Here is a 26980-nt window from a genome sequence, read left to right on the forward strand (position 1 = left end):
GTAAACCCACCACAGTCCACTGTCGCCGGGTCAGTTCTGACTCCACGTGGCTCTGCGGGACAGTCGACCTGCCCACAAGCCTTCCACGGCTGTTAGTCATGACACAGCAGAGCACCTTATCTTTCTTCCTGTGTTTGAACTGCGACCTTTGGTTTAGCAGCTGCTTAATTATGATGTCACCAAGACTCCCTGACAAAAAGAAAGAAATCAAAACCAAGTGTCTTAAACACACTGCAATGCTGAGGGGCCCAACATAGGTGTAATTGGAGTCTGTTCATTTCCTAGCACTGCTGTAACAGTACCACACACTGGGTACTTAGAACGATACAGTCTTAGTCTTCCACAGTTCTGGAGGCTGGAAGCCTGGAATTACGGTGTGGGGAGTGCTGATCCCTTCTGAGAGCTCTGGGAGAATCCATTCCATGCTTCTCTTAGTTCTGGTGGTGGGTCTTCTGACTAATCACGTCTACAGTAACCCTACTTCAAGATAAGGTCCTATTCATAGGACCAGAGCTCGGACATCAATATCACTTTTTTTTGGGGGGGGGGCACAATTCAGCTCATGATAGTACTAGAAGGGCAAGGAAGAGAGGAGCAGAGAGAGTATTGGAAAACAATGGCCCCAAACTTCCTAAATTCCAAAACTACTGGATAAAAGAGCAAAATGTTGTTAGGCAAAGATTTTAAAGGCCTAAGTTGACAAAAGTATATACTGTGTTCTCGGACTGGAAGATAATATTGTTGAAATGTCAGCTTTCCCCAGTTTTAGCTATTTTATTTGTTAGTCAAGTACAACTCATAGTGACCGTATGAACAGCAGACCTGAACCCTGTCCTATCCTGTACCATCCTCATCAGCTCTGACACAGTTGAGTCCATTGCCAGTCACACTACGTTAATCCGTCTTGTTGAAGGCCTTTCTCTCCTTCTCTGGCCCTCTGGCTTTCTAAGCAAGATGTTCCTAGCCAAGGAGTAGCCTTTCCTAGCAACATAGATTCAGTTAAAATTGGGAGAGTGCCCTGCAGTAACCCACCCATGGACGGTGCACAGTGGTGATAGAAGCCTTTGGTGGAGGCACGGTGTGGATGAGTTCAAGATGTGTGCGTTTGAGAACAAGAAGCCAACCCCCAGTAGAACATAATGCACGATGGGTGATAGGAAGTTCTAGAACCAATTAAACCAGCGTAGGGGAAACAGTGGTCAGCAGACGGTTTGACCTGTGAGGTCATTGGGGAGCTGTGTGGGGAGGTGTACTTGCTCTGTAATTTGGAGGTGAGTCACACTGCCACATCCACTTGTCAGAGTTGTGCAAGCCAGGAGGCTGTGCCTGTTGTCCTAGGTGAACTAGGTGCTGCTGTGGCAGCGAAGGTGTGACAAGCCGATGTGCAGCATCTAGTCCGTGCTCGCACACAGTAGGTGCTCAGTCTACATGCAGCATTTTGTCTGCTCAGCACACAGTAGGTCCTCGGTCCACACACAGCATCTAGCCTGTGCTCAGCACACAGTAGGTGCTCGGTCCACACACAGCATCTAGCCTGTGCTCAGCCAGTGCAGGTGTAGACCTGGGGATAGGTGTGAGTCCTGACTTGGAAAGGGGGCAGCAGGATGGTGCAGCAGGGACCACCTCTCCAGGCACTGGTTCCTGGCCTCAGGGCCCCCATGACTCTGCTGCATCCCCAGGCCCCCCTGCTCTAGGGTGCTCTTGATGACTGAGGCCCTCACTTCCTCCACCCTCTGTAGAATGGCCACCACACCGTTTAGGCTCGTGGTCCTACTGGGTGTTCCCTCCTCATTTTATGTTTCCCTGAGCACTTGGCTCGGTGCGTTACAGGGTCTGTGTCCCTGAGAGGGTCCTGGTGTATCATGGTCTGGGGTCCAGCGGATCATGACTGTGACGAGGAGCTCTCCTATGGGCCCTGCCTGCAGCCCCTGGCACCCCACCTCCTCCCGATCCAGGGGCTCGTCCGGAAGGGCTTCAGGGCTGACTCTGTGGTTAGTGGCCGGGTGGGGCAGGGGTAGCAGCACAAGACTGTGGGAAGGGTACTGGGCTGGGCAGATGGAGTCCTGGGATTGGTGAGTGATGGACATGGCCAAGGAAGGGGGGTCCTGCATCAGCTGCTCCACCCCTGTTCCCCAACCTCAAAGCCAGCCCACTTCTAATTGTGTTCTCAGCTCTGATTGTTCGACTGTCGGGCTGCCTGTTTCCTGCACAGCCCTCCTTCTGGGCAGAGCCCACGGCCCCCTCCACACACGGACAGGCTCACCACCCCTCCACTGCCCTGTCCCCTCAGTTCCACGCCGTCACAATTCTCGACAGGGGCTTTGTCTCCTGCTTTGGTCTGTTGCATGAGGAAAGTTTGGGGGTGACACCTGCTGACAAGTGACTCTGCTGTGACATGCGTGGTCTTGGAGCGTGGCAGGCAAGGAGAAGGGAAGGTCTCCCGGGGGCAGCATCTGGGGAAGCAGGGAGGCTGGGTTTGTGCACAAGTAATTGATTCCAGGGGACTGTCCAGTCCCCTCAGGGGAACGGGTAGTGAGAAAACCCTTGATGTGAACCTTCTTCCCCAAACGTGGTGCATCCTGAGTGGGGTCCACCCAGCTCTGCATGGACTATGCGCCCCAATTCAGTCCTTACTGGTGCACTGAGATCTAGACAGAATCCTTGGGGGGAGGGGCAAACGAGGGGGTGAGGAGGTCTGTGGCCATGCACCTCAGTTCAGTCCTCATTGATGTGGAGATGCCCCGAACGTCCCTGCAGAGGAGGGGGTGAGGAGGGCTGTGGCTCTGCACCCCTAACCCGTCACTCAGCCTCGGTTTGCTGGTTTTCTTCTGTACCATGGCCACAGGGATGTTCACCTGGAAGGGTTACGTGAGGCCCAGAAGAGGACTGTGTTTTCTCACATAACACACCCACCTCAGCAGTTCACTAGCGCTGTGTGGGCATTGTGTGTGGCTGGTAGGGGTTGGCTGCTGACACAGGCTGCACCCTCTGGTTTTGATCCAATAGCACGGATCCATGGCAGAAAGGTGGTCAGTCTCCCTCTGTGGTTTGCAGCTCCTGAAACCCAAGGAGGGTCAGTGAAGGGGGCTTGGTTGGTCCTTTCCGGAGACTGAGTTCCATCGGGGTGTATCCTGGGCGCTCCCCCAGCACTGTGGCGGGGGTCACGAGGCATGACATTCCCACGGGCAGGCTGAGGACGCAGGCTGTGGGGCCTGGGTCATGGGTTTGGGCAGGGGCTGGGGCTGGAAGCCAGAGAACAGGTTCTGCCCAGACCCCGGATGTGCTCCAGTGCCCAGGGCCTGGCCATGAGAAGGTTCCCACTCAGGCGAGGCCTCCTTCCTGGGCTTCCAGTATGTCACCACACGGACTGCCCACCCGGAAGCTGGGGGCGGTCACACTGGGGGCCCCAAGCACACCGCTGGTGCAGGCAGAACTGAGGAGTGGGTAAACTTGTCCCCACCCCACAAGGGGCTGAGCCGGGTGCGGTCTCCCCCGAGGACCTGGCCTGCCTGCGGCTCCTGGGCCCACGTGGTCCGGCCTCTTGCCCTCAGACCGCTCTCTTCCTGCCGCAGCGAGCATGACCTGGGCGAGGACATCTATGACTGCGTCCCGTGTGAAGATGAAGGGGACGACATCTATGAGGACATCATCAAGGTGGAGGTACAGCAGCCCATGGTGAGTGCCCTGTCCTCTCAGGACAGCGACTATGAGGCCACAGCTCTGACTCTGTGCTGGTCCCTGGGTCCTTCCTGGGCCCCATGTGGCTTCCCCTGTGGAACATTCTGGAAATCTCACCTTGGTCGCAGCCTGCCATGTGCTCATCTCACGTGTTGGGGTTTGGGGAGACCTGGAGGTGACTTGGAGACCTTTCGGAATGCGGTCTGCTCTGCTCGGAAGGGCAGTTGATGCAGTTAAGGGCCAGGCTCTTTAACACAGAAAGTCCGCCTTCAGTTCCATCAGCTTCAATGTGAGGAAGACACGTCTGCCTGCATCCGTGGGGTGCAGCTGTGGCGCCCTGGGCTGTCCTGCTCTGTGCTCAACCCAGTCCCCCGTGGTCAGCCCAGCCTCATGCTTGACCCTCTGTCCGGTCTCCAGCTGTAATTCTGCATGTGCTGGAAACAGTTGGGGGGTCATGGAGAATGAAGGAGACCCTTCCCCCGATGCACTGACACAGGCCGGCAGGGGGTCTTGAACAGGGCGAGGACGAGGACAGTGTGGGCGGGCCTGGGGTCAGGCTGTTGTTACTTTGAGTCCTCGTTGACTCAACACCATCAACAACCACAATTCCTTATGGGAGGAAACACGCACCTTGCCATTGGCAGCCCCGTGCTGTGAAGCTGTGGAGCTCTTCCGGCCCGGGGTGGGGGGGACCCCAGTGGGCACCCTGACTCAGCGCCCCGCCTCCCGTGTGGGCAGAGCCGGGAGCGAGAGGCCTCAATTAGCCAGCTGTGCACCTTTTATGTGGAGGGATATTTATTTCTGAGCAACGCGGACTAATCTCTCTGAAGCGTTTTCACCCCGCGGTGGTTTACTGGCAGCAGCTGCCGTGGGGAGGACGCCGGCAGGAGGGGGGCTGTGTGGGGGCGGGGTGACAGGCTCCCCTTCACCCTTGGCTGTCACTCTGAACTTGGTGGTCGGAGCCCTGTGCTGGCCGTGTGGGCAGCTGAGGCCTTTGTCCCTGAGCAGCGCAGCAGACCCTCAGGCCCGTGTCAGCGTTTGCATCTCGGTGATGCATGCAGCCGGCTGTGGGGTAGCAGGAAGCTGGGGCAGCTCCCCTGGGGCCCATCTGGGAGCGCCGACTGCTGGAGCACCTGCTTATGGTGGGCCGGAGGAGGCAGATGCTGGGCAGGACTCACACCCCTTTCTGGCCTCCCCTAAACTCTTCTCCTGAAAAGTGGCCTTGTGCTTGGCCTGCCGCATCCGATGGCCTCACTGCAGAGTGGAGGGGCCCCTCCCAGTGTCAGCAGAGGGCCTTCCAGGCAGCATGCCCTGCTGGCTCCTGTGCTGACCACAGGCCCTCTGACAGGTGGCCTGCCGGCCCGGGCTAGAACTGGTAGACCACAAACACAGCCCTTTGCCATCAGGTCAACGTCTGTTGAGCGCACAGTCAGAGAACCAGGATTCCAAAGGGCTCCAATGACCAGGCTCTCAGTAGACGCAGAAGCAGACGCATTCCGCGTGTGGCCACCTCGCTGGACAAAGCGGGCAGCCTCCCAGGCTTTGCTGGGCTCTGTCTACCTTATGTTTCTCCCACAGAGGTGGTTTCGAACCTCTGGCCTTTAACACTGACAGTTTTCACTATGGTGTCATTGGTGGCCAGACCTTTCTTGTGAGGCAGCACAGCTGGGAGTCCTGAGGTTGACCGTGAAGGAGGCCAGCAGCTAGTGTGAGGCCTTCAGAGGACCCTGCCTGGTTTAGCGCCCATCTGTGCCATCAGAGGCCATCGAGCCTGGGTGCCTCCTGGAGCCGCACAGCTTCTCTGAGGTGCTGGGCTGGCTCTGATCTCCACCAGGGAGCTGGGCTTCATCTGGAGCTGCCCGTGGTGGACAGTGGTCCTGTGGGGGGCAGGCCCTGTGCCCTGCCACTGTCCTTTCTGGACTAGCTGTCTGCATGGTCACGAGGGAGGATCAGGATGTTCCCAAAGGAAGCACAGCTGGAGGACAGCTGACCCCTCTCTGGGTGAGCTGGCCCGTGGCCGGTAGATGGTGCCGGGCCCCCTATGGGTGGAAATGGGGAGTGCAGCTTGTGGTCATGAGGTCAGCACTGCTAACCTGTCTGTAATTTCTCTCCATGCCCTCAGATCAGGTACATGCAGGTGAGTGGTGGGGGGAGCACGGGGGCCCTGCCTGTGCCGTCCTCCTCTGGGGAGGTCCCAGAATGAAGACCCTTAGGGCTGTGCCCAGGGACACACCACCATGTACCACACAGCTCAGCAGTTTCAGGGGGACTGTAGCCCCCAGTACCCATCCCTCGCCCCAACTAACAGAACAGCCCCAGGTGGACAGGGCCATGCATTCAGGAGAGAGACTTGGGGGCACCCTGTGCTCTGTATGTGGGTACCTCTCCTACTGACTGCTTTGGGGAGCTGAAGTGTTTCCTGGAGGGGTAATGGGGTTAGAGCTGAGTGATTCCAGTACCACAGGCCATGGGTCAGTGCTACCCCCAGAGCCACAGCAGAGGTGACCAACCACTGACTTCAGAGAGCTCCTCAGTGTCCAGGGCGCCCCGGACTTCGATGGATGTTGCCTCTCGTGGCCTCTGAGGGGCACTGGCGTCTGCTCAGCCAGCAGCAGTGGACATGGTAGCTGTACCATAGTCCTCCGCACACATGGCATCTCAGGTGTGCGTCGGCCGAGTCCCGCCCCCCCCCCCCTGCTCCCTGAGGTTCTAGAAACCTCTGCGTCTCCTCGTGCTGCTGCTGGTCCTTGGGTCCAAGTCACGCCCCTCCCCGTGCTTGGTTTTCTCATCTGCAAATGGACGGGATCACGTTGCCCTGGTCATTACACCCTGGCTGTGAGGCCCCCAGGGGCGGGCTGTGGAGGTCCAGGACCCACGTGGAGATGGGCTCGTCCACTCACAGCACGCACTCTCTCCAGAAAATGGGTATGTCGGAGGACGACAAGAGGAACTGCTGTCTGCTGGAGATTCAGGAGACCGAGGCCAAGTACTACCGCACGCTGGAGGACATCGAGAAGGTGGGCGTCAAGGGCAGTCACGGCTGGACTGGAACGTGCAGAGGCCTCGGGCGCCCCACCCCGGAAGGCAGTGACCCCTCCTGTGCCTCCACAGGCCCTCTGCCCCCAGCCCTGCTGCCGAATCTAACCAGGAGCCGCTCCGCACTGCCCACCTGCAGGCCTCCCAGACACGCTGCCTTGCCGTGGGGTGCTGGCCTGGCTCATGCCCACCCCCACTTAGAACTGATAGCGCTGGAATCTACTTCCTTCCAGACTGGGCATGGAGCTCGGCTCTGGCCTTTTACCCCACCCCCGTAGTGTGACCTGGGTTGTGGGGGTGTGGGGGTGCAGTCCTTGTCCCCTGAGGGCCTCTGGTGCCCCTATGACAGTCACTACAGCCTCAGCCACACCTGCTGTCCCTCTTGGCCCAGACCGAGGACTGGCCACTGGCCCTCTGGTCCCAGGCTCTCAGAAGGCAGGCTGAGGTGTCAGGGTGTTGGACGGGCATCGTACCCTGGGGGTCAGTCCTCTCCCCACAGCCGTCATGTCACATGTCTTCCACAAGCAGCTGAGGGTTTAAGTCACATGCTGAGGAGGGTCCCCTCACCTGCCCGTGCTGGACAGAGTCTCCCCCGCCGCCGTCCGGCCCCACCCTTGTCACTGGGGGCAGTGGTCCCTCAGAACACAAACTCCCTGCCGCAAGCGTTGAGCACTGGCCGAGTGCAGTGGGCAGGACCAAGTGCAGCTTATTGGATGTGGCATCTGGACCTTTGGCGACGGCCACACTGAGACACACAGACATGACGTCCACTTTCTTGCAGAACTACATGAGCCCGCTGAGGCTGGTGCTGACCCCTGGGGACATGGCGGCCATCTTTATCAACCTAGAGGTGAGTCCCAGCCTCACTGGGTCTCCCCCAAAACCTCCCCTTCCTGGAGTCTGTTACCTAGGCCTGGTTATCTGGGACCGTGTGACCCCCAGGGGGACACAGCACTCCTCCTGAGACTGGTTTCTGGAGATGAAGGCAGCTTCTGTGGTGGCCCACAGGACGGGGGTGCTGCTAGGTACACACCCTGAAGAAGAGGCACTGGGGACCCCAGCGACTGTCCGAGAGGAGGAGGTCCCCCTGCTGACTGCCCACCGTGTCTGCTCACATGGAGGGCTCATGCCCTGCTCAGCAGAGTGGGCGCTCCCTCAGGAGGGTGGGGAAGCCATGCACAGGCCTCCCCAGAACCTCCCCTCGCCCCACGGTTGTGGGACCCAGCAGCCGTCGACTGGCCTCCCTGTCAGTCTGGGGTGGGCACTGAACATGAGCTCTGGATGAGGCTGACCCCATACTGGAGTGTCCTTCTGGTTCTGGGCCCTGGACTGTGGTCAGGACAGAGGAGACAGGTGGACAGGCAGCCAGAAGGGAGGCCCAAGCACTGTCCACTCACCATCTGCTCCTGGATGTGCAGAAACACCTCCCTCTCCTGGGCTGAGTCCCCAACTCTTGATAGAAGGACCCTCCCACAGAACGCCTGGCAGGGAGGGGACAGTCCTGGACACTCAGCATGGCCCATGTGTCCTGAGCAGCTGTGGGAGCTGTGGACGCTCCCTGGAAGTGCCGGGACCCTGTGCGCTGTTGGGTAGAACATCCCACCCTGGTGCCTGTGGCGGTGCACGCGTGTCTGGGCACTGATTTCTGTGGTGGTTTGGCAGCCCGCCCCGTGCTGGGGTCTCTGTTGGTGTGGGTGTGTGTGAGGTGGTGGGCCCCATCTGTGAAAGCCTGTACCAGTGATGTAGGGACCCACCAGACACCAGTGTCCGCAGTCATGCAGGAACCCGCCAGGTGCTGGCATCCATGGTGCAGTGCATTCTGGGTGCTGGGCCCCATCTGCAAAAGCCTGTAACTGGGACTGGAGAGCCGCCAAGCTCCCGGCCTTTCCTGCCTTGGTCCTGCTAACGTGCTGACCATTCCCCAGGACCTGATCAAAGTGCATCACAGCTTCCTGCGGGCCATCGACCTGTCCATGATGGCGGGAGGCAGCACTCTTGCCAAGGTCTTCCTGGACTTCAAGGAAAGGTGAGTTGAGGGCAGTGTGGTGGCTTCCTGCCCCTCCCTGTCTGCAGACCTCCCCGGGTCTCCCAAGGGTCAGCCCTGGGATCGGACATCATGTGGAGCAGGAACTTCTGCCTAGTGTGTGGTATACGGTCACTGAGGGCACCCCACCCTCCCAGAATCCATGAAAATAACTTCAGGTCTCAGAGGGGATTGCTGTCCAGGGCAGTAGGGCCTCCTGGGAGAAGCTGCCTGTGCCCCCTGCCAGCCAGCCTGCTCTGTGAGGCCTGGTAAGGGGTTACAGGACCGAGCTGTGGCCGTGTTTTGGGGTGGCAGGTGGGTGGATGTAGAGGCGTGCACAGTTGGGGGAACCCTGACGAGGTCATGCCCGTGTAAGGAGTGGGCTCCCAGGGTCTGACAGCATCCTGTTCGGCCTTCACCGCCCTGGGTGGAGTTTCCCCGGAGAAGCTGCCACCTCCAACCTCAGCAGGCTGCCTGGGGCTCCTGTTCAGGGCTGGTCTGGACTCACAGTGTGAATCACTGATGCTCACCTCTCCCCGTGTGGACGTGGCCCCAGCCCTCATTCCAGCTTGGCACCACAGCTGGCCACCTTTAAAAACTGTTACTTCTGTCACGGGACACCTGGGCACGGCCTGGCCCTTTGCTGGGAGACCCTCTGCTTGTGTCTGTCTGAGCCCCACCTGCTCAAGGTGGACAGGGTCGCCTCAGGCTTCAGGCTGGCCTGCCAGAGCAGATGGAAGATTGGGATTCTGTAAGCTTCCGACTAGGGATGAGGTGACCCTTGGGCAGCCACCTGGAACTGGCCAGGCTGGCTCTGCCTTCGCCATGGGAGACCGCGGGCCTTGTTTAAAGATGTGCGCGCGCGCGCACACACACACACACACACACACACACACACACACACACACACACACAAATGTGCACACAGCCTGTCCCTGTGACCTCACGCAGGGCTGAGTCACGACAGTGCCCCCTGCAAGCTCCAGTCCTGTCCAGGCGTGTTAGAACCAGACGGCGCTGCCTGGGGACAGGTGTGTGTGAGGAGGGACAGGCCTCCTGTGAGCTGTCCCCCCCGCCCCGGGCTGGGTTTAACCTTCAGACCAGCGCTGGCAGACGTGTGCGGAGTGTGCACCGGACGCAGCGCCCTCGCCTCCCTGGGCTTCTCAGACGGGGAGTGGTGGCAGCCCCGCTTCTGTCAGCATCCTCTCCCAGCAGGCGGTGCTCACTGCGTGGCTGTCACATCGCTGTCAGGTCTTACTCATTCCACCTGGTGTGACAGTCCGTCCACTTCATGAGACAGGCAGGCCGTGACTGCGGCTACTCAGCAGAACAAGGCCGTCCCCCTCCCCAAAAACAGTGTCCCCCACACTGACGCACCCAAAGCAGGCGAGGCAGACCCTGCTCTCTAGGGAGCCACAGGTCTTTCATTTAGGCCGGCAGGCCTTTCTTCCTGCTCTGCCTTGGAAGCTGCCGAAACCTGCCCGCCCTGGGGGACTCGGCTGGTATGTGCCATCTAGAGACACAGCTTCCACGTCACCACCACACACAAGCCACCGAGGGTCAGCAGGCTGACAGCTGCCAGGTCATCTGACCACGGGGGGCCGCTAACCCCATTTTTTAGGTAGGAAAACTGAGGCCCCTTTTGGAAGGCATGCAGCAGCCATAGACCCAGCCTCGTAGGGGTGGTGGCTCTCACAGCGCTGCCCTGCGGGAGGGACTGAGGAACAGGGAGGCGACTGAGGGTGCAGGACCCGGCAGCGTTTGGATGTCTTGTACGTGGGGTCACCAGGTGTCAGAGTGGACTCGACAGCAGCTGTCCGTCTGTCTGTCTTATGAGGGGGTGTAGAGATTGTCACACTGGGCAGAGCACCTGCACGCGGTGTTCTGAGGAGCAGTGGCTCTTGTCACCATCCCCGTGTCAGCCATGGTCACCTTGTGAGGCCCCTTCCTCCAAGGGTCAGTCAGGGGCTCATGGCCTCCCATGCTGGGGGCCCCGCTCTGTACCGAGGGGGAGGGTCAAGAGGCCCAGGTGAATCAAGGGGAGACAGGGTAGGGGCTGGACAGAGATGGTGGCTGTGCCCCAGGGTCTCCTCCCCTCACCCTGAAGAGGACGCAGGAGCAGGGCACCAGGCAGAAGCCACCTGCTTGTAAGAGACAAGGGGGCCCTGGTGGGTGGGGTGCAGACCGAGGGAGCTAGTGGTCTGTGGGTTACCTGACGAGAGGTGCGAGGCAAGCTGGCTATGTCCATGCGATGTGCAGAGAAGCTGTCTACCCTGGAGTGGCAGCCGTTCCCCAGTTTGTGTCCCCTTGGGATAAGTTGGGGGTTGGGTTGACACCCTGTAAATTTTACAACCGTGAGGAGGGACCTCCTTGGGAGAGAGGGTACCCTCCCCCGAGCCAGGCAGCTTCAGGAAGTGAGGAGAAAGCAGAGCCCACTGTGCAGCTGGTGTGGGGAGCGGGCGGCTGCCGCCCTGAGACCTTGCTCACACGGGCAGAGGGTGTTTACGCGTGTGTGTTCACGAGTGTACACGTGTTCACATGTGTGCATGTACTCCAGGCTTCTCATCTACGGTGAGTACTGCAGCCACATGGAACACGCCCAGCACACGCTGAACCAGCTCCTGGCGGGCCGTGAGGACTTCCGACAGAAAGTGGAGGTAAGGGGGACCCTCCTGCCAGCAGCACCCTCTGGATCCCAGTGGAGGGGAGCATTTGCTGTTGGCAGGAGATCTCGTTCAGGGTTTTTCTTTGACTTTCTTGGGATGGGAGAGGCAGAGGAGCTGTCCCAGGCCTGAGTGGTGCAGGGGCGCCTGGGGTGCACTTGACCTGGGGCCTTTGAAGGCATAAGCCTGAGACCAGACCCAGACTCCGAGGGTTCCCAGCCCTGTGTGACCTGAGGACCGAGGGAGCTTGGAGCCTCTGGCCCCCAGGCCTGGGACCTGCCTGGCTGGACCGTGAGGTTCCCAGTTTGTGTGTCCCTCCTGTTGGGGGCCCCTAGGCTGGCTCGTGGGGGTCTTACTTCCTTTTCCTAGAGAAGCCAGTGTGAATCCTGGGGTATAGGTTGCTCCTCTAGTGACAGGAGCTGGGGCTGCACCCCTGGGAAAAGCATCAGCTTGTCTTGGGTACCCAGGCAGATGGTGGGGAAACCCTGGTCTCTGTAGTCACTGGGAGCCCATAGCACCCTCTCGAAGGCTCCAGTTCTGAGAAAGAAAGCAGGGGTCTCCAGGCCCGGGCACTGGGAATCCAGTGTCCCACCTGCTGTGGCCCTGCCCTCTGCAGGTGCCTCAGACCTGGCTTGAGCTCAGGATCCAGAATCCCAGGCTAATTAAAGGGGGGGCAGTGGTGTGAGGCTCCCCAGGATGAGTTGGGGCACCTGGGAACGGGTGGCTGCACGTACCATGGAGCTACGGTTCTCCAGGAGATACGGTGCTCCTCGAGGGGCCGAGGGTCTTCCTGTAAGAGCTGGGCGCCTGGATGGGGCAGAGCATCCTGGGGAAGGACGTCTTGCCCCCCCAGCCCTCAGCCCCGCCCCCTCTTGGCAGCAGGAGTGCACGCTGAAGGTCCAGGAGGGCAAGTTCAAGCTGCAGGATCTGCTTGTGGTGCCCATGCAGAGGGTGCTCAAGTACCACCTCCTCCTCAAGGTGAGCCCCTGGGCCGCGAGCTGAGGATGGAGTGCCCAGTGTGGGCAGCGCTCCATCCTCAGGGGCCGAGACCCTCACAGGGAAGACGTGTGGGAGAGGCATGATGAAAACTGGGGCTGGGACAAGATGCCTCCGCGCGGGGAGGGTCCTGTGTCTGTCACTGCCAAGGCGCGCCTCTGACCGCCGAGGTGTCTGTCACTGCCGAGGTGCCTCTGACCGCCGAGGTGTCTGTCACTGCCGAGGTGCCTCTGACCGCTGAGGTGCCTCTGACCGCCGAGGTGCCTGTCACTGCCGGGGCGTGTCTCTGAGCACCCTGGTGGGTACAGCAAAAAGGGAAATCGGTGCACATCAGGGCAGAGTTGGTCCGCTCAGTGTCCCAGTGCCCCAGCCCCTTCTTTGCTCCATCACATCTTTTCTGTGGGTGATTTTGTCACCTCCTCATCTGTGAGATTTGGGGGACCCATACTGCAGATTGAGCCTTCCCGTCTGCTGGAGCTGGACGGCTGGGCCTTTGGAGACTAGAGATGGGACAGAGGCCAGGACCCCCCACTGAGTGCTGACATGGCCCCCGTCTGTCCCTCTAGGAACTTTTGAGTCACTCCACCGACCGACCTGAGAGACAGCAGCTCAAAGAAGCCCTGGAAGCCATGCAGGTGGGCGGGTAAACTGGGGCAGGGTGGCCTACAGCTATGTGGGTGTTAAGACTGTGTGTGCAAGCGCCCCAGCCCAGGTGCTGTGGTGAGTGGAGGGGCAGGAGGATACCCAGTGTCCATCCCATCTGCTGGCCCCCCTGGACTGCCTAGCACCCCAGTACTCAGCCCAGTGCTGAGCACTCCCTCTGGGAAACCTCCGGCTGTCCTGGGATTCAGTTCTGAAACATTCACCCACGCTCTGGAGACCCGAGCTTCAACCTTCGTCCTTCTACGAGCCCCCAGGAAGGTGGGCTGACCGTGGCTCTGAGCTAAGACGTGTCTAACGTTGAGGAATTTGACAGACTGTGTGCGTGTCCTTGGCCTTCGACACCCTGACCGTCAGCCAGGCTGCCCCGGACCCCTGACTGGAGACTTGTGTGAAGAGTGTAGCTCATCACCTCTAAGCATTGTCCCCTGACACCCTCAAATACTGTGAGAACTCCAGGGTAAGATTTCAAGCATCTCTCCAAGCATTCTGGATGTAGTTCAAGAAATAGCCTGTGTGGATAGTCACTCTCCATCAGCTTGGTTGCCCCTGTGGACGGAGGCCCTACTCCGTATACACAGGCTGGGGTCCTGTTCACCATCTACTCCGCACCTGTAGGCCTTGGCTAATCTCCGTGATTCTGTGACTATGGGCCTGAGCCCGGCTCGAGCCTTGACCTCATAGACCGGCCAGGTGTCCTAGCTCAGAGTCCAGCCATTTAGCCGGCTCCTGTGACTCCTGAGACCTCTGACCGGGCCTGGCGGACCGCTGCTCTGTGAACTCGTCTAGAGCCCACCACCAGCAGTGCCTCTGCCGTGGCGCCCTTGTCCCTGACCAGTGTGGCCACTTAGACGAACTGCCGAGCCAGCAAGACAGTCCTACACAGAGTGGACGGCAGCCTCTCGGGCTCCACCTCGAGGACAGCGACAGTTCAGCCCCGCCTGGGGGGTGGGTGGGGGCTGGGCTCCAGGCGAGAGCAGAGGTCAGGGTTAGGGGGCTGCAGACTGGTCAAGGCTGGAGGCTGCCGCCGGGGACCGAGTGAGGTGGGAGACGCCTGTGGTGGGGGCGGACGTGTGTGCTGGAGTTGAGGGATGTCTGGGCCAGGGGAGACGTGGACTGGACAGGGCAGGGAGCAGAGGAGGTGGGGGAAGCCCAAGGACCAGGCTGCCGCACGAGCGCATCTGGCTCTGTGCTAACATTTCGGGGAATTCCACCCTAGGAAACCTGGCCCTTCTAGTGGGCAGGGCATGACTGGCCTCTGGGCTCACCCGAGGCAGGCTTGGGCCGGGCCAGTGTTCTGCTCAGCGCTGGGTGCCCTGTCCAGCTGCCCTGCTAACTTGCCCAGCTCTCAGACTGCTAGTGAGCACTGCCCCCTGGTGGCGCACATGGGGATTGCAGTGCTCTGCGTGTAGGTAACTGGCCTGAAGGTGGGTTTTGGTTGACCCACCAGGCGGGAGAGTGCAGGCCCTGGCCCCCATCTCACAGGAAATGGGAAGTGCCCAGCGGTGAGCTATACGTAGCTCCCCAAAGTGATAGAGGCTCCCCAAAATGTTAGAACACTGTAGAAGCCAGGTAAGCTGAGGCTGACAGGTGCTCCTTCCTGACCTGTGGTTCACAGCTCTGTGGCTTTGTCCGCAGTGCTTGCTCTACGTCAGGAAGTGAGGCCTGCTCACCTGTTGTCCCCACACCTCCGAGGCTTTGGCTCAGCAGTAAGGCCGTAGGGCCAGGAGAGAGAGGCCACATCTCTGCAATGAGAAGCCTGGGACCGGTCACTGCACTGCAGTCAGCAGCACGAGGGAGCCTGTGCTTACCTTGCTGGCTGGTCCTCTGACGTGAGACCCCTTGTTCTGCGGCAGCTCCAGAGGCACTAACGTGTCAGGGTCCCCGTTCTTGAAAACCAGAAAGTAGGGTTCCTTTTGCATCCCACAGAGGCACCTGCTTGGGGTCAGGAGTGTGGAGTGGGCATGACCCGCTGCTGGCCATGTCGGGGTGCACGTGTCAGCCTCGCTGTTCTCCGTGGAGGGCCAGGCACCTCTGGTGGTGCCAGCACAGACCGCTAACCACCTTGTCGTCTTCCAGGACCTGGCCATGTACATCAACGAGGTCAAGCGGGACAAGGAAACGCTGAAGAAGATTAGCGAGTTTCAGACCTCCATCGAGAACTTGGTGAGTTCCACGGATGAGCGTAGAACGTGTGACTAGCCCAGTACTTGGTCAGGGAGGGGCTGGTGGGCATCCTGTCCCCAAGTGGGGGTGGACATCCCAGCAACAGATACCCAGGTCAGCACTCTCTCTCATCCCACGCTAGTTAGTGTGGTGGGCTCCACGGATGAGCGTGGAACGTATGACCACTACAGTCCTGGGGTCAGTGAGGGGCCAGTGTGTCTCTTAGTGGGGGCGGACACTCAGGGAACCTTCTCTCAACCCCCGTGCTGGCCCCAGGCTGCAGAAGGCCTGGTACTTGTGGGCATGACTAGTGGACCATGATGAACAGTGAGTGCTGCTGCCTCCTGGTTCTCCTCCCTGGCCAAGGACAGTGGATGCCCGTGGATCCAGGGGTGCAGGCTCCTGTCAGGCCCCCAGCCTACTCTCTTATCTCTGAGAGGGCGTGGTTTCAGGAGGCTGGGTCTGACATCACCCGCTTCTCTCTCAGATCTCCCTCTGGGCCCCCTACCCCATTTTTCCATCAAGCAAGGCCACGCCTCACAGTCCTCTCCAAAGTGTCACGTCCTCCTCAGGTCAAGGACACAGGTCACCTGGAGCATTGTGGCTGGTCCAGCACAACTCCATTCTGTGTGCTGGGTCAGTCGTCACGTCCTGGAGCCAAAGACACAGGCTTCTGGAGCACCGTGGCAGGGCCAGCACCAGCTCCATTCTGGATGCCAGATCAGTCATCCTGTCCTAGGACCAAGGACACAGGCATCCAGGCACCTTGGCTGGGCAGGCTTAGTCCTTTCCGTGTACTGGGTTGGCCGTCACCTCCTGGGGCCAAGGACACAGGCATCCAGGGCACTGTGTCTGGGCCAGCACCAGCTCCATTCTGTGTGCCGGGTCAGTTGTCACGACCTGGAGCCAAGGACACAGGCATCGACACAAGGCATCTGGGTCAACATGGCTGGACTGGCACAGTCCCCTCCATGTGCCAAGTTGGCCACAGCAGCATTCAGGCCAGCACTGCTGTGTCATGGGGCTGTCCTGTTGTCCTGTGTAGGGTGTTAAGCATCCTAGTCTGCACTTAATCCCCTTCCCCTGGTGGTGACAAGAATGTCCCCAGGCAGACAAGTGTCCCCTGGGTACCAGCATCACCCAAGAGGAGAACCGTCAGCTTTGACATAAATGTATTCCTCCCCGACCCCTGAGGGGTCCCTGAAGAGGAAAGACTAGCACAGGCCGTGACGGAGGAGGAAGACTCGGGGCCCAGCCAGACCCGCTGCCCTCATCCACCCTGAGTGGCTCACAGCGCTAGAGACCAGGGACCAGACCCTGCAGATACTGCACAGCACAGGAAGTGTCACGTCGTGTCGTCCCTAAGGAGAGAAAAGTGGCCCGACGGAGCCGGTGGGCCTCAGTCACTCACTGCACTTCGCTGTGTCCAGCCGTCTCCTGCCCTGTCTCCCCGGCAGCCTGAGCTCACTCCTGGCTCCGTGCCCCCTTTTGGTCCTTCTCACAGTGTGTCACGCTGTCCACATGCCATTGCACACTTGGCAGATGAGTGCCCACGTCACTTTTCAGTGCTCTGGGAACTGAGAACGTGCTTGGTATCAGGATTGGAGGAAGACTCGTCAACGTCTTGCCTTATGCGGGTGACACAACACTTGGTGCAGAAGGTTAAAGACTGCAGTCCTCAATACGGATTACATCCTAATGTCAAGGAGACAGAAATCTTTCCTTCTGGACCAGTAGATGAGGATGGTGTGTGCTCTGGGCATTTCAGGAAGGGCCAGTCCTTGGACAAAGACAGGAAGCTTGGAAAGATGGAGGGTCAGAGAAAGAGGAAGACCCCGGACAAGATGGACTGACACACTGACTGTAACAGCGGGCTCATACGCGGAGGGGGCGGCGATGATGGTGCGGGCTGGGGCGGCTCAGGCCTGGGCACAGGGTGGGGTTCGTGCGGGCTGGGAGCAGCTCAGGCCTGGGCACAGGGTGGGGGTGGTGTGGGCTGGGGCGGCTCAGGCCTGCTGGTCACAGGGTGGGGTTCATGCGGCTGGGGGCGGCCTAGGCCTGCTGTCCACAGGGTGGCTGGCAGCAGGAGTGGGATCAATGACATCTGACAACGTTGCCCGCTTCCTGTGGAGGGAGGACTGGAGGTGAACCCGCAGTACTGTGTGCCCGTTTTGGGGTGACCACCGCTTACCCTGTGAAAGGAGTGAAAGTGTCTGAGACGCAGTGAGAGACTCGGGTCCGACTTCCTGCCGATGTGCGGCTGCCTCCCGCGGAGGCCTGTGGTTCAGCAGAGCTTCCAGCGATGGTCAGGAGGAAAGGCCTGCGATCAGTTTCCCAGCCCAGGTCTGAGCCCGTAATGTGAGCCAGGTCAGCTCCATGGCAGCGAGCACCAATGTCAGCGTGGAGAGGGAGGTGGGCCACCTGTGTCCACGGACGTCAATATGCCTCCGCGGGCCCCCAGCTGTCATCAGAGATTCTAGGTGCCCACAATGGGCCGCTGTCAACTCGCTGGGTCTGAGTGAAGTATGCTTTTTGAGGCTTTATGAAGGAGTGATGTCAGGTGCTGTCAAGTGCCCTGTCTAGAGACTGAGACACTCCCTGCCCCGCGCCAACCTTGCAGTCTGTCTGTCAGTCCGTCCCGTCGAGAATCATCCTTGTTCTGCCTGATCCTTCAAGCTGGCGTCCTTCCCCCTCCTCCCAGCACACATGGTGTGTGAGACACACTGTGTCCCCGCTGCTGAAGGACACGCTGGCAGCCCTGCCTCCGGGAGCCTGTGTGTTCCCGGCGGACTGCGGAATACGCAGCACTCGGCTCCACCATCATCAGAGGCATCCGTGCTCTGAGACCCTTCTGGAAGACTGATAACGCTGGCCGCTTGAGGAGAACCCCAAGTCCACTTCAAACTTGGGGTGGTAGCGAGAGCAGCCCTGGGAAAAGGACATTCACGAATCGGCATCTGACTGGTGAGTGAGGAGTATGTCGCCACGGATACGGAGGTCCATCCCCGCGTGCTCCACACCAGCAGAGGACCGATGAAGTCCAGTGTGTGGGACACAACCGGCCAGGAGAAGTTTGGGGACCCTGCGAGTGGGCTGCTGTATCCAGGCCAGGGGACCAGCATCAGGGGTTATAGGAATGTGCCCCACTGGCCTAGGGGTGCGGCTCGAGTAAGTGGAAACATCCCTGCTGTGTGTGTGACAACAAAGTGGACGTGAAGGACAGGAAAAGCCAAGGTACAAGCCGTCATTTTCCACCAAGAGAAGACTCTTTGGAGCTGTTATTTCTGCCAACACTAACTAGAGGTTTGCAAAGCCTTCCTTTGGTTTGCTGGAAAACCGAGGCCCTGATTGGCGCTTGTCGCCCTGCCTGCCCCCCAGAGTTGTCCTGGGCCCAGCTTCGGTGGCACGGCGTGGGCATGACTTGAGAGGTTGTGCCGACCACTGCTCTCCCAAACAAGGATCCGTGGGAACGAACCTGGAGGCCAGCGTCACGAGTCCAGTCTAATAGGCGACTGTCTGGTGATGTCAGCGGGGCCGCACCGGCCTCTGTATTAACTATCCACGTGGAATATGTGCTCGTCTGTGGGACGCTGAAGGAGAGGAATGGGCTTCAGAGTGAGGGGGCAGGTAAAAGCCCCTCGTTTTCCGACCTGAATATTGAGCTGTTTTGGGATGCAGTGGTTTCTTTCCTGAGTTTCAAGTACAAGGCACACACACATACACACACACCCCAGTGCCATGTCTTACCCATGTCCAGCACCACACATACACCCCACACACCCCCACACCCCCCAGTGCCATGTCTTATCATGTCCAGCACCTCTCAGAGGCCAATGAAGGTGCCATGTTGGGGTCAGGTGCTCGCAGCTCGTCCATAACTCAGCAGTGACTCGCGGCAGCCGTCAGCAGGTCCCCAGTTCAAGAAGTCCGTATTGATGGAGGTGAGACGCAGAGGCCTGTGCTGTGTGGGTACCAGAGCATCTTGCTTGGCTGATACACTCAAAGTTTCTGGAAGGTTCAGAAGTGATCACGCTGAAGCCAGCCCTCTCAGCACCTCCCAGGCACAGCCCTGAGGACATCTTGCTTTTTTCACTGCCCCTTCAGTTCCTTGAAAGCCACATGCAGGACCTGCCCAGCGAAGCTGTCCGAGGATCAAAGCTTCACGGCGGAAGGGCCAGCAGCCTCGGGAGCTGCCGAGCCCCTTCCTGCAGACGGCGTGTCTGATAAGCGCTGTTTGTTCCCTCACTAGCCCCTTGGCAGCGTCCAGCTTTTCCTGAGGCCCTGCTGACGTCACACAGTGGGGCCTGTCACCCTGACCCCATCAATCGCTTTTTGTCCTGGATGTTGAAGGACTCTGGGGCTCCGGCTAGGCCTGGGTGAGGACAGGAGCCCCGGGCCCTGTTCTTTGCTCTTTCTTCTGCGCCCCTGTGTCTGGAGAACTGGCTGGAAACCACTGCCTTTGGTCTCTGGGGGATCACGTGGGTGGGTGCCTGTCCATCTGCCCTCCTGATGTGGTGCCCAGCGTCCGGGGCTGCAGGGCCTGACTTATCTCTGTCTCCCAGCAAGTGAAGCTGGAGGAGTTTGGGAGGCCGAAGATCGATGGGGAGCTCAAGGTGCGGTCCATCGTCAACCACACCAAGCAGGACAGGTGAGGCCGCTGGCCAGGATGTGGCCGGCTCTGCCCCGGCTCTGGCCCGCTCTGCCTGGCTCAGTCCTGCTCAGTCCCGCTCTGTCCCGCTCTGCCCCCGCTCTGCCCCGCTCTGCCCGAGCCTAGAAGCCCTCCCTCTGGGGTAACAGTGCCTCGGCTGGTGAGCTCTGTCTGTCTTCATTGCTTCCTTTCTCTGGAGAGCAGCAGTGAGGTGTCCTCATGTCTGGAGCCCCCAGTGAGCTCCAGGCTAGTTTGGGGACAACCAAAGGCCCAGGGTCTGGACACCCCCAGAGTGGATGGTGGGCTCTGGGGTGGCTACAAGGAGGGCAGGCCTGGGGCTCAGGGTGCTGGTGGGGTTCAGGGTGGTGGTGGTGGGTGCGAGAAGAGTAAGTCTGGATTTGGGGTGGTGATGAGTGAGGGAGGAGTAATTGGGGTTCAGAGCACTGATGGGGCTTGGGGTGGTGGTGGTGGTGACGGGGGAGGAAGCTAGGGTTCGGGGTGGTGGTGGTGACGGGGGAGGAAGCTAGGGTTCGGGGTGGTGGTGGTGACGGGGGAGGAAGCTAGGGTTCGGGGTGGTGGTGGCGAGGTTTGGGGAGGCAGCCCCAGGCTTCAGGATGTGCTTGTAGGTTGGGTCCTGCTCCTGACTCAGGTGGCACCAGGTCTCGGAGGTGGGGTGTGTGTCTGTGAGCTCAGCTCCCAGGCAGAGGTGGCCCGTGCCCAGAAGCACTGCCCGCTGACTGCCCATTCCCCTGGGCGGCCAGGTACCTGTTCCTGTTTGACAAGGTGGTCATCGTCTGCAAGCGGAAGGGCTACAGCTACGAGCTGAAGGAGATCATCGAGCTTCTCTTCCACAAGATGACCGACGACCCCATGAACAACAAGGACATCAAGAAGGTGGGCCGCCCCTTGCAGGGCCAGTGCACCATCCCAGACCCCCGTCGTGACACAGGGTGGGTGAGGGCGGCATGCTCTGGGGTCCCAGCCTCTCCTCTGTCATGGAGGGTGGCTGTGGTTCCGAGTTCCTCCCCGAGGTGCACGTAGGACCCCAGCGCCCAGGCTGGTAGTGAGGGTCAGGGCTGATGTGGGTTGTGGACAGGGACCTGGTGGACACCAACCTTGCTGTTCCTGCCCCCAGCTGACCTAATGGGCATGGCTGTGGCCTGCTCAGCAGAGACTCTGATGTCCAGCTGGGGTGGGGTCCCCCAGTGTAGACAGGACTAAGATAGATGGGGCCATAGTGCTGGAACTCTGTTCCATGTTGTGGGGGTGGAGCTATGTGGCTGTGGGTGGGGCCACGATGAATAGACACATTAATATGGAACAGGGGGTGGGACTATGATAATGAGAGTGGAGTTGTACTCCTATGAACAGGGCTGTAGTTGATGGAGATGCTATATTGCTGGGGACTCAGGACCATGTTCCAGGGTTGGAGATACATTGCTGGAGGTGGGACTAAGATGGATGGGTCTAGCCATCCTGCCAGGGAGGATGTGGAAGTGCTGAGCGCATGGACTGGGCTCTGGCCTGTGAGTCCCAGCCTCCAGCACCTACCCCAGCAATACCTGGCCCCTGGGCAGCCCCAGCCTGGGCCGTGTGGTAGTGAGAGGGTTAAGGACCCGTGCAGCTGCTGGGCTTGGCATGTGCCCACTCAGGCCAGGCCAACCCTCTGAATGACTCTTTTCTCTCTCCTTCCTCTCATGCTTCTAGTCTCACGGGAAAATGGTAAGAACCTGGCACCTGCCTCCTTGGTGTGGGGCCTGAGGCTTCACCTGAGCCGGGTGTGTGGCCAGAGCCCCAAGTGTCCAGCCAGGATCCTTGGGGTGGAGGGCTGTGTTCCCAGGGATGGAACCAAAATGGACAAGGCCCCAGCCTGCCTGGGTCATTCACCTGTCTTTTTTTTTTTTTAAATTTTTTTTTAATTGTATTATTTTTACGTGTACCGTCAAATCAGATCTGACTGGTACAGGAGGAGATTTCCCCTCCTTCTCCAGCAGAGCATCTGGTGGATTTGAACCATCACCTGTCTTTCTTCACCACAAGAGCGATGTGTGTTTGTGATGATAGCTCGGTCATGCCGTGGCATCAGGACTGCCTTGTAGCTGACCCTCCGTGGGCAGTGGAGGAGAATTGTCATTCTTCTCTAAAGGCGCTGCTGGTGGATTAAACACCGGACAGACGCCACCTTTGGGTCTGCAGAGCAGGGCTGGCCATTACAGAGGGCTGGCTCCTTCTGAAAGCAAAGCCCAGCCTGCGCCTTGGCCCCGGGGACGCTCCTGGGTGAAGGGTCAGGAGGACTCCACAGAGTTTTCGGAAGAATTCCCCTCCCTTCCCCACATTCTTCCTTCCTCCTTCCCCTCCTCCCGCGCTCTGTCTCCCTCCAGCTTTTCTGACACAAGTTTTCTCGTACTTTCCCAGCTTTCCCCCCTGCACCTGTTAAAAAACCCTGCTAGTGGCCGGTGTGGCCGAGCCCCCGAGCCCCTGCCTGTGGCTGTCCTCTGCTCCCATCCTCTTCTGATGCTTCATTTTGGGGGAGTGATTTTTTTCTAGATTTAGGAGGTGGAAGCAGTTGGGGAGGCTCTCCCACCCCAGATCCACAATGGAGAGGCCTCAGCGTTCCTTGTCAAAGGGGTGGTTATTGTTTTAAGTACCGTTGACCCGCCCAGAGCTGGCCCCTCAGCAGGTTTTCAGAGGCTGTAAACTGCACGGGAGGAGATTGCCCATCTTTTTCCTGTGGAGAAGCCAGTGGATTTGAACTGCATGCCTTCAGGTTGGCAGCGCGGTTCCTTACTGTTAGGCCAATAGAGCTCCCTTGTAAAAGGTGTGCACACACACAGGCACATGTGCTCACATGCACCTGCACACACATGCAGGTGGGCACAGAGAAGAGCAGTGTACAGACATGGGCACGCCGTATGCACAGAGTTACGTGAGTGCACACACATGCACAGCCACGTCTGCACACACACATGCGAGAACGTGTACAGCAGGCATGAATGTGTGCATGGATAGACACCCAGGTACAGGCATGTGCACGTGAACACAAGGATGCATGCACACGAGCATATGTGCACATGTGAGTGTGTACCCCTCCAGGCACACATCTCTGGCTACATACACAAACCAAGCATGTGTACAGGTGCGCACATACGCACCCAGGGACGCGTGTACACCTCTAGGCACACATCTCTGGCTGCATACACAAATCATGCGTGCGTACAGGCATAAGTGTATATATACAGATAAGCACAGAACATATGTGCTTGGTCACAAATACACACATGTCCATGTACACACATGTAAACGGGCCTGTGTGTGGAAGCACACATCAGTGCCTTCAAACGTGTGCACACAGGCACAAATGTATACACATGCACACACATGAGAACAGATGAGTGCATATAAGAACACACGTGTACATGTAGGCATATGCTCATGTGAGCGTTTGAACACGGATGTACTGTCCCACGTATGTGCACACACCAGGACCACATGCACATGCATGCATGTGCACATAGATGGTAACATACATACCTGAGAGTACATGTCACACCTGGGATCACGCCCACATGTGAGCACACCCACACGTGAGGACACACAGACACCTGGGAGCTCACCCACATGTGAGGACACACACACACACCTGGGAGCTCACCCACATGTGAGGACACACACACACACCTGGGAGCTCACCCACATGTGAGGACACACACACACACCTGGGAGCTCGCCCACACGTGAGGACACACACAGACACCTGGGAGCTCGTCCACACGTGAGGGCACATACAGACACCTGGGAGCACGCCCACACGCAGACAACACATGCACAACAAGCGTGTCTCCTCTCCCGCAGTGGTCCTACGGCTTCTATCTCATCCACCTTCAAGGAAAGCAGGGCTTCCAGTTCTTCTGCAAGACGGAGGACATGAAGAGGAAGTGGATGGAGCAGTTCGAGATGGCCATGTGAGTGGTGGCCCCCAGAGCCCGGGGTTCGGGGGTGCGGTGTACAGCAGCATCCACACTGACCCCTGGATCGTGGACCTGCCCAGGAACAGTCACAGTGTGTGTATTGGGGGCCGGAGCGTGGGGACATGCCAAGCCCTGTCCCCCTGCCACCTCAGCTGCTGACCTTCCTGCCCAGGGCCGGGTTCTCTGCTGTGGCCTGTCCTGACCCAGCTGTTTGGTTAACCCAGCCCACTCTGCCCAGACCAGCAGCTGAGAGCTGGTGTGCTGGGATCACATCAGAGTGCACGGGGCCCGGGGCACCAGGGCTGTTCGTGGGAGCCGAGGGCGTCCGTGTCTGCCATGGACAGAAACCCCTCTGCACTTTATTCTGGAAAATTCCAAGCCTTTGGCAGAATGGAAAGAATTGTGTGGTCAGTACCCGAATGCTCACCTCAGATGTCCCCGCATCACGTCTGCTCCTTGTTCTATGACGTGTCACCCACAGAGCCTCAGTCCCCTCATGCTAGGCTCAGGCCAGCCTCGCTTATTGCCCTTTGAAGATGCCGTGTTTTTCCCAAACTGAAGCTTTGTGGCTGCCGCTGCCGTGTTCCTGACAGCACGAGCTCGGTTCGTGTCTGTGTCCTGTGTCCGTTATTGTCACAGATTCTGTCATCACGCTCTCACACGCTCCGTAGACCCCGAGGGAGCGTGGACCTAACTTTTTGTACTGGGAAATCAAGGTCCTCAAGGGACCGCTTTATGGCAGTGTCCACTTTTTTGAATTGATGGGAATGGAGCCTGCAGCGTCCCTGAGGTCAGCCTGGACTTCAGCGAGGACTGAGTAGTGGTTCACATCCCTGCGTGGTGCAAGCTGCAGTTAGAGAAGCCGGAGTCATCCCTGGCGAGCTTACGTACGATGACGTGTGGGCAGGTTGTGTGTTCACCGGCCCAGGGACGTGTGGAGGGCACGTGTGGGGTGTGAACGTGTTACGTGTGTGTTGTTTGAGTTACACGGGAAACATGGACGTGTTAGCGTGTACACTGGCTGGGTTTTGACAAATGCTGACACCGGCCATACCCAGCTTATACTGCCAACGCTCTAGAATGTTCTCTCATACCAGTGCAAACCCCTGTGCTCACGCTCTCATTCTCCTCACGTGAACGTGGCCCTGGAGTGCCCAGGATCACAGGGCACAGCTGGCTTTGAGTCCAGGCCACCCCTGTCCAGGCTTCTGCCAATTCCGGGTGTTCTGGCTGCAGGCGGGATCAGGGGAGCTGGTGATTGAGAGCTCTCAGCTGACATGACTCCACTCTGCATCCGTCCTTCAGGTCCAACATTAAGCCGGACAAAGCTCACGCCAACCACCACAGCTTCCAGATGTACACGTTTGACAAGACCACGAGCTGCAAAGCCTGCAGGATGTTCCTCCGGTGAGTGTCCCCGTGGCCACCCTGCCCCCACTGAGGCTACAGTGTCCACACTGTGTCCTGTTTCACATCTGTGACCTCTGTCCACATCTGTGTGCTGTGTCCACATCCATGTCCTGTGTCCACATTCCTGTCCTCTGTCCATATCCGTGTCCTCTGTCCACATCCGTGTCCTTGTCAACTTCCGTGTCCAGTATCTACATCCGTATCATCTGTCCACTTCCGTGTCCTGTGTCCACATCCGTGTCATGTGTCCACCTCCGTGTCATGTGTCTACATCCGTGTCCTGGTCCACATCCGTATCATCTGTCCACTTCCATGTCCAGTGTCCACATCTGTGTCCTTGTCCATTTCCGTGTCCTGTGTCCACATTGTCACCCACCACTCCCGTGACCCAACCAGGGACAGGTCACAGTCAACAGTATGTGTGGCCTCTGATTGCATTAGAAGGGATTGGATGGAAGGTGGGCTGCAGCATGTGCAGGGGCCTCGAGGGCCTTGGGCACTGAGGGACGGGCCAGAGAGCAAGGTGGCCGCCCACAGCAGGAGGCCTCGGGGCCCTGACCTCCAGGCTCAGGCCCGCCTGATCCCACTTCCGCCCTGTTTCCCACACAGGGGCACCTTCTATCAGGGCTACCTGTGCACCAAGTGTGGCGTCGGGGCGCATAAGGAGTGTCTGGAGGTGATGCCCCCCTGCAAGATCAGTGAGTACCGCGTCGGGTGAGGGGTGTGACTGACCACCTCCAGGGAGGGCTGTGGTGGCACACAGGATGGCCCTGGCCTAGGAGACTGACCACTCCACTCTGAGGGCTGCGAGGGCAGGCAGGACAGGATGAGGGTCATTCTGACTTCCGCAACCTCAGTGCTCTGAGGAGTTTAGAAGTCCTGGGCTGAGCGCCTCACCCACTCTACTGTTCTCACAGGACCCTAGGCTGGTGCTCAGGGCTCCGTACCCCCTCTGCCCCAGGCTGTGAGGGGGCCTGTGGTACCCCCTACACCTGTATGGTGCTCACAGAAAGACTTGGGTCACATACAGCCTTGGGCCCAGTGCGGCCTGTGAGCACCTTGAGAAGGCGATGAGGGTGGGGTGGCTGGGGGGTCCTGGGCGGGAACGGTGGGGTGGCTGGGGATCTGCAGCTCTCTTGGGGGCAGTTTTTACAGCCAGGCCAGCTAGCTGGACATCAGCTCACCGCCACAGGGACAGAGTCATGCAGCACGGACATGGGCCAGTGGCTGCCACAGTGTTTGGCCTCCTCAGTGGCTTCAGGCAGTGGTGCTGTCCCCACTGCCCTTGTCTCACCTTCCAAGTGCTGCAGTGACGGGTGGGCGTGCTTGTACAGACACATTTTCTCACCTTCCAAGAGGCTTCCTCAGTGCTGTCACGTCAGGTCCACGTCGTAGTGACCGCATGCGCGTCGGAACAGAGCCCTGCTGGTCCTCGTGGCCCTTCCTGTGCTTGAGCCCTTGTTATGGCCACTGCGTCTATCAGTCCGTCTTGGTCAGTGTTGGTTATGTTGTTGAGTGCTGGGCAGCAGCCCCACAGCCAGTGCGGTGTCAGGGCCTCTGTCCCAGCCTCTGATCAGTCTGTAGCACTGAGGGTGTTTTTCACCGCTTCTCTGCTTCACAGAAGATGAAATCCTTTCCCAGAACCAGCCCCTCCTGCTCCTGCGTCCAGCATCCCTGAAATGAAGCCTCACCCGCCTAACCCTAACCCTAACCCTAACCCTAACCCTAACCC

At 59.1% G+C, this 26980-nt stretch overlaps 1 protein-coding gene across 1 annotated transcript in view; it reads left to right on the forward strand.

Annotated features, from left to right (window-relative positions):
- Nucleotides 1–26980, forward strand: part of VAV2 (vav 2 guanine nucleotide exchange factor) — a 143492-nt gene that overhangs the window by 98051 nt on the left and 18461 nt on the right. Inside the window, exons 5-19 of the mRNA XM_006900555.1 lie at nucleotides 3573–3675; nucleotides 5801–5815; nucleotides 6597–6695; nucleotides 7496–7564; nucleotides 8640–8740; nucleotides 11295–11394; nucleotides 12283–12378; nucleotides 12963–13031; nucleotides 15136–15222; nucleotides 19785–19870; nucleotides 20632–20764; nucleotides 21578–21592; nucleotides 23723–23832; nucleotides 25144–25245; nucleotides 25858–25946. Coding sequence (XP_006900617.1) covers nucleotides 3573–3675; nucleotides 5801–5815; nucleotides 6597–6695; nucleotides 7496–7564; nucleotides 8640–8740; nucleotides 11295–11394; nucleotides 12283–12378; nucleotides 12963–13031; nucleotides 15136–15222; nucleotides 19785–19870; nucleotides 20632–20764; nucleotides 21578–21592; nucleotides 23723–23832; nucleotides 25144–25245; nucleotides 25858–25946 — 1274 coding nt within the window. The remainder of the gene's footprint in view (nucleotides 1–3572; nucleotides 3676–5800; nucleotides 5816–6596; nucleotides 6696–7495; nucleotides 7565–8639; nucleotides 8741–11294; nucleotides 11395–12282; nucleotides 12379–12962; nucleotides 13032–15135; nucleotides 15223–19784; nucleotides 19871–20631; nucleotides 20765–21577; nucleotides 21593–23722; nucleotides 23833–25143; nucleotides 25246–25857; nucleotides 25947–26980) is intronic.

Source organism: Elephantulus edwardii, unplaced genomic scaffold (assembly GCF_000299155.1).
Source record: "Elephantulus edwardii isolate Elephantulus edwardi_28Jun2011 unplaced genomic scaffold, EleEdw1.0 scaffold00289, whole genome shotgun sequence".
NCBI lineage: Eukaryota > Metazoa > Chordata > Mammalia > Macroscelidea > Macroscelididae > Elephantulus > Elephantulus edwardii.